The sequence below is a fragment of the Austrofundulus limnaeus genome, unplaced genomic scaffold (assembly GCF_001266775.1).
Source record: "Austrofundulus limnaeus strain Quisiro unplaced genomic scaffold, Austrofundulus_limnaeus-1.0 Scaffold1618, whole genome shotgun sequence".
Taxonomy (NCBI): Eukaryota; Metazoa; Chordata; class Actinopteri; order Cyprinodontiformes; family Rivulidae; genus Austrofundulus; species Austrofundulus limnaeus.
This window is the reverse complement of record NW_013954020.1, coordinates 8,934-14,731: the sequence shown is the minus strand read 5'-3', so window position 1 is coordinate 14,731 and position 5,798 is coordinate 8,934. Positions and strand designations below refer to the sequence as shown.

The window sequence follows — 5,798 nt, the reverse complement described above, 5'->3', positions numbered from 1 at the left end:
TCCCAAGAAACTACATACAGCAGCTTTAATTTGTCTTAAAATCCAGACATTCTGACAAATAAGTAACTGTTTGTAACCTTACCTCAGCTTTAAGGCAGAGGGTGTCGGTCTTTTCCGCTCAGATTCAGCTAACGGAGCATGAAGCTAATGTTTACTTACAATGCTAATGCTCTCTTACTCTCTGGAGCTCAAGAGGTAGAGGAGCCGAATGGCTGACTCACTGCTGCCAACTAGTGGTCAGAGACTGAACTACAACATAAAAATGAACGGCTGGCAGGAAAGTTGACATTTRAAACCTTAATAAAAAATCGATACAGGGCTTTAGAATATCGATACAGTATCGGGGAAATGAAATATCGCGATATTTCAGTGTATCGATATTTTCTTACACCCCTACTCCACACTGCTTCATGTCGGGCGACTGATTTTAGTGCTGCTCAGGCCGACCTGATGAAAGGAACTCAAAAAGCCAAGGTGGACTATAAGAGAATATTGGAGGTTCATCTGCAGCAGTAAATTATGAGGGGTGAGGTCAAGCAGTTACTCCCCCTGATGAAAGTCTGCCTCAATCATAGTCATCTTCACATTGAGCCTTAATGAATATCACCCTGCTGACATCACACATATGAAGTGTTTTGAGGGATATGTTCTTCAGCACATCAAAGATACTGTATCTCCTCTTTACCTTCAGTCCTCAGCACTTTATTTATCTGGTGGACAGATCCACAGAAGATATGGTATCTCTCCACTCTGCTGAGTCATGAGAGGATTCTGTTTGTGGATCACAGCTCAACATTCAACACCATCATCCTTCACTTCCTGATCCAACTCAGCAGTTTGAGGTTCTCCCTTCTCACATTATGGGCCACACCTCACCTCCACCTGTACTCTGAACTCTGGTTCCCCTCAGGGCTGAGTCCCCTCCTGTTCTGGCCCTTAAAACAACACAATTGTCAAATTTGTTGACAAGACTACAGTGGTTGGACCAGTTTGAAGCAAGATAAGGCAGCGTACTGAGAGGAGGTTCTGAAGTTAACGTCCAAGTGTTCATTGAATAATTTACAGCTGAACACCACAAAAACAAGAATCTTGGACTTCAGGAAACACAAAACAGACCTGAACCCCGTCTACATCATGATCTACATCACATGGAGTGGGTCCATACCCACATAGCAACATTTGTCTGGACCAGTTCTGGCCCACACAAGGCACTAACACTTGGCCCAGACATCACAAAGAATGACAGCCCTTTGGTGGCCCAGATGTGCTTTGCCAGACCATGACCATACATGAGCCAGCACCACATAAACTACAAGTGCCATCTTAAAAACTGCACTATCATTGCCAGATCTGGCCCTTCAGTTGACAAACAACCAGCTTGACTCCAGATCTGACCCACACCTATCTGCTGTGTGGGAATCTTCCTTAGTGTCTCCTCATCTCTGCAAATCTCTCCTGGAGGTGATAGCCCAGGAAATGAACAGTTGCCCCCTCCTCTCAGTGATATCAGGATATGGTAAATGGACTGTACTTGTATAACACCTTTTGATCTAAGCAGGATAGAGGACACTCAAAGCTCTTCACACTACAGTCTGTGTCCTCATTTATCCATTCACACAGCACTCTGTTAGCTCTCTGCAAAGCTAACATGTACTATCTATCACATTCATACACTGATGGGACACATCAGAGGCATTGTGGGGGGGTTGTCTTGCCCAAGGACACAACAACTGAGACAGCTGGAACGGGGGACTGAACCAGCAACCTACTGGTTTCAGTAGTGTTGTAGTCAATACCACCTAACCCGAGACCAAGTCAAGACCAAGACCAGAGAGTCTCGAGACCGAGACAAGACCAAGACCCAAGACTTTTTAGGGTTTGGACCAAGTCGAGACCAAGACCAAGGGAGGGCGAGACCGAGACAAGACTGAGACAAAACCAAGACTTTTAGGGTTTGGACCAAGTCGAGACCAAGACCAAGGGAGGGCGAGACCAAGACAAGACCAAGACCAGATAAAAAAACATGTCCTAAAAGATGGAGTATTGTGTACACATGTACAGTGGGGGGTATTTAGTCTTTCATAGTTGAGGTCTAACTATGATGTCAATCACAGGCCTCTTTCATCTTTTTAAGTGGGAGAACTTGAACAGTTGGTGCTGACTAAATACATTTCCCCCCACTTTAGCTAACTTAATATGTAGAGCTAATATTGATAAAATCTTTGTGTGAGGGCAGAGGAAAGAGTTTTGCTACAGAGGCAGATTGTTAATGTTAGTGACGATAAAAGTTTTACGTTGTCCCCACTGTCTCTGAAAGTGAAGCACTGCTGAATTTACAAGTTGCTGTACGCTTTCTCCTGGTTGTTGTTGTTTTACAATGATATGATTTATGAAAAATGTAGCCAAATCTTTTTATTTAAAATTTTGAAGACATCCTTTACCGCTCCCAGAGAACCACTGTTCACTTTCTGGGAGTGCTGCATGCGAGTGACGGGGGCTGGGGATGGGTGACAGCCGGTAACAAAAACACATAAATAGCAATGAGTCAGGTTTGGATTTAAATCAGTAGCTACATTTTAAATACACTGAAAGCAAGATTGTTATCAAATAAATTGGATAATATGGCTATTTAGTGAAATTTCCACAGTTGTGGTCTTGAAACAAAATTCAGAGTCCTCAATGTCTGAGACCGAGACCAGACCAAGACCATCAAAAACTGGTCTTGAGACCGGTCTTAAGACCAATACCAGTTTCAAGTAGTGCAACACTAGATTCCAGTACGACTACCCTAACCACTCTGTCACAGCCCGTAGATATTTACACAGAAAGGACTGCTCACGCTCTGGGTTTCATCTATTTGACCCGTTGCTCTCTAAAAGACACTACAGGTGCATCCAAACAAAACAAACAAAAAACTGTGCGTTCCTCAGAGCCAGTTTAACCTTGTAACGTTTTTAAACAGTATTTTATGATGTTATCTGTTTTACGTGAGTCTTGTATGTTTAAATTTACACTATAATTTCACAGTGAAGAACACTGATAATAAAAATTTCATAAATGTCCTGATTTGCATCAGAAAAGCTGCTACTGGTCGACCTTTGGTGTTGAGGCTGAAATGATGTTTGGACAAACCTGTGAGCTGAAGACTAGAGCTGGTTTAAGGACATGAGTCCATGTTGATCATGTTGATGAGCTAATATTGACTTGTCCCAAAGTGGATTGCTGGGGTATAAAAACAGTTTCAGTCTTTAAAATTTGACAGCAGTTCATGTGCATGCTATTATTTCATCCTCTGTATCAGTTCTGCTTTGATTGTTGACAGAAAAGTTAAAGGATTCTTGACAGAAGTGACCCCTGGATGCCTCAGAAGGGTGATGTGTTATTCTACCCTGGTAAAAACCAGACCCTTGTTCTTCACTTTGCTTCGTACAGAGGGTCTGGACTCTCAACTATTGAGAAGCTATTGCTTCCTGGAGGCGTGGCCTCTGCTGAAGTTTAAAACGACTGGATCTGATTTACCCAGTCGCTAATGTTTGGCCGTGACGCACGTCTGTGTAGGAGGCTAAGCTAAGAAGCTAACTGGAAATTGTGTGTGCGCTGTAAACAACCCTACTGAAAGGATAGAAGTACCGAGCCAAACAAGATGGCTGTAAATAAGTACTGTATGCTTTGTGAGACAAATTTAATTTAAGTTGGAAGCCTCTTTAACATGGACTGGCTTCATTCGCGTCCTCCGCTGCCATTGCTAAACTACAGACAGACACTGCGCAGAAAATCTATGTAGTATTTCAAAACTCCTCCTTCTGTTTGCTGATTGGCCCAGGTATAATTCTACAGAAGAAATCCTTGTCTGTGGGAGAAGTCCCAGACGGAGCTGTGAAGGGAAACTAGAACTGAGTGGAGCTGTGTAGGAAGACAAGGACCAGGCTAGTGTTATTCATAAACAACCACAGAATGTCAAAGTGTAAAGGTTTATAAAATAATGTAGGCATGAATCACTGAGAGCTTTTTGAGACCGGACTTGTTTTAAGATCACAACAACCCACTTTGGTCTTTCTAAGGCCTGACTAGCCATTAGCTCTTCAGTCCTGTCAGAATTAAAATCTGTTTCTGTCTACAACAAGTAGCTACAGTTTTAATTATTCAGTATTTTTACACAAAGTCTCACTTCAGTTCTGCTGTCCCTTTAAATTACAATCATTACTGTTTTCAACATTTCAGAAAATCTGATTTCTGACTGGGCTCTTTTACACATCGTTCAAACTACTGAAGGTCTGCAGGATGCAGTTTAATAAGGACTGAGTTTAACTCGACTGTCTGTCCTTCTATGTTTCAGTGGTGATATGTGTCCTCTCTCCACAGCTTTGACAACTACTCTGCCAATGTAATGGTGGATGGGAAGCCAGTGAACCTGGGCCTTTGGGATACGGCAGGACAAGAGGACTATGATAGACTCAGACCTTTGTCTTATCCACAGACGGTATTCAGATTCCTCTGCTCTGTGTGTCATGGAGAAAAACACAACCCAGATATTGTCCCACAGTTCAGACACAAGGTCAATGCTGAGTCTGAGGTCAACAGAAAGTGTCTTTCACAAAATCCACAAATAGATATTAGGGTTGGGTGATAACACAAACTTATAGAGTCCCAGTGGTGCCCAACCCCTGATTGGAGCAGTGACACCTGTCCCTCCAGGACCAGGATTGGACACCCCTGCTACAGAGGAAGCTTACTTCAGCTGCTTCTGTCCAGACTCATACTGTTTTAGTCAGATTCCTAGATACATATCTGTGTAAGAGTTGGAACATAAATGAATCAGCTCCTTCACCAGGACACACTGGGGCAACACCCTCACACTGTGAGTGAAGACCTGGTTTATTGGTTCATCTGTCCCTGGATCCTGTTATCACCCTTAAAGAAAATACTAAGATGCTTGAACTCTTCCACTCTGGGTAAAATCTCATCTTCAACCCAAAGTGAGCCTCAGATTTAAGCCAGTAGCTGTGTTTACATGGACATAAGCCACTGGAATAAATGCCCCAATCAGAATATTCTGATCTGATTCAGCTCGATGGAAATGAATTTGTAATCTGAATGACAGGTGGGTTATGCCCATTGATACTCAGAACACCATGCAGATTAACACTTAATCTGATCATGTTATTCTGCTTCAATTTAAAAACTACATTAAAAGCTGAGTTTTCAAACCGGTGCTCTTACAAACAAAACTACCTAGTTGCCAGGTGATAAATCTCCAAATATCAACACACTACTTATTTTGAAGGTTTTGAGAGGAAGAATTTGGAAATAATAACTCAGGATGAAAATTATCTTCATTGTTGTCCTGATGCATCTCAGTAATCCAGGTAGAAAAAAATCAAAAAGACAAAAAATCAGTAGGTCCTCTGGATGGTTCTTCTTTAGTGAAACGTTTCGTCTCTCCTCCAAGAGACTTCTTCAGTCTGATGAGTTTCAGGAGAACTCAGCCTTATAAGCTCTGCCTCCACATGGACAAACAGGTTAGTCACATGCAAAAGAGGACCATCACCTAACAATAGGCTTGATTAACTATTGTTCATAGAGGGTCATGTGCCCCATCACCTGACCTGTGTTGTGTTATGTGTATGTATTGAATGCAAGCGAGGGTTCAATGTCCCCTTGTTTTTGTCTCTCTTTCCCTCTTTGTGTTGGTATCATTGATTCACACCTTTTGCTCACAGGGGGCGGAGTCATACTTGCAATAACAGCGTTGTTGGAGGAGGACAACTGGACACGAAGGCCTCCACCTCTGTTTAATG

The 5,798-nt window shown here is 42.5% G+C and overlaps 1 protein-coding gene across 1 annotated transcript in view; it reads left to right on the top strand.

Annotated features, from left to right (window-relative positions):
- Positions 1-5,798, top strand: part of LOC106535925 (ras-related C3 botulinum toxin substrate 3) — a gene marked incomplete at its 3' end in the record, with an annotated part of 9,749 nt that overhangs the window by 2,983 nt on the left and 968 nt on the right. Inside the window, 1 exon segment of the mRNA XM_014033078.1 lies at positions 4,363-4,480. Coding sequence (XP_013888532.1) covers positions 4,363-4,480 — 118 coding nt within the window.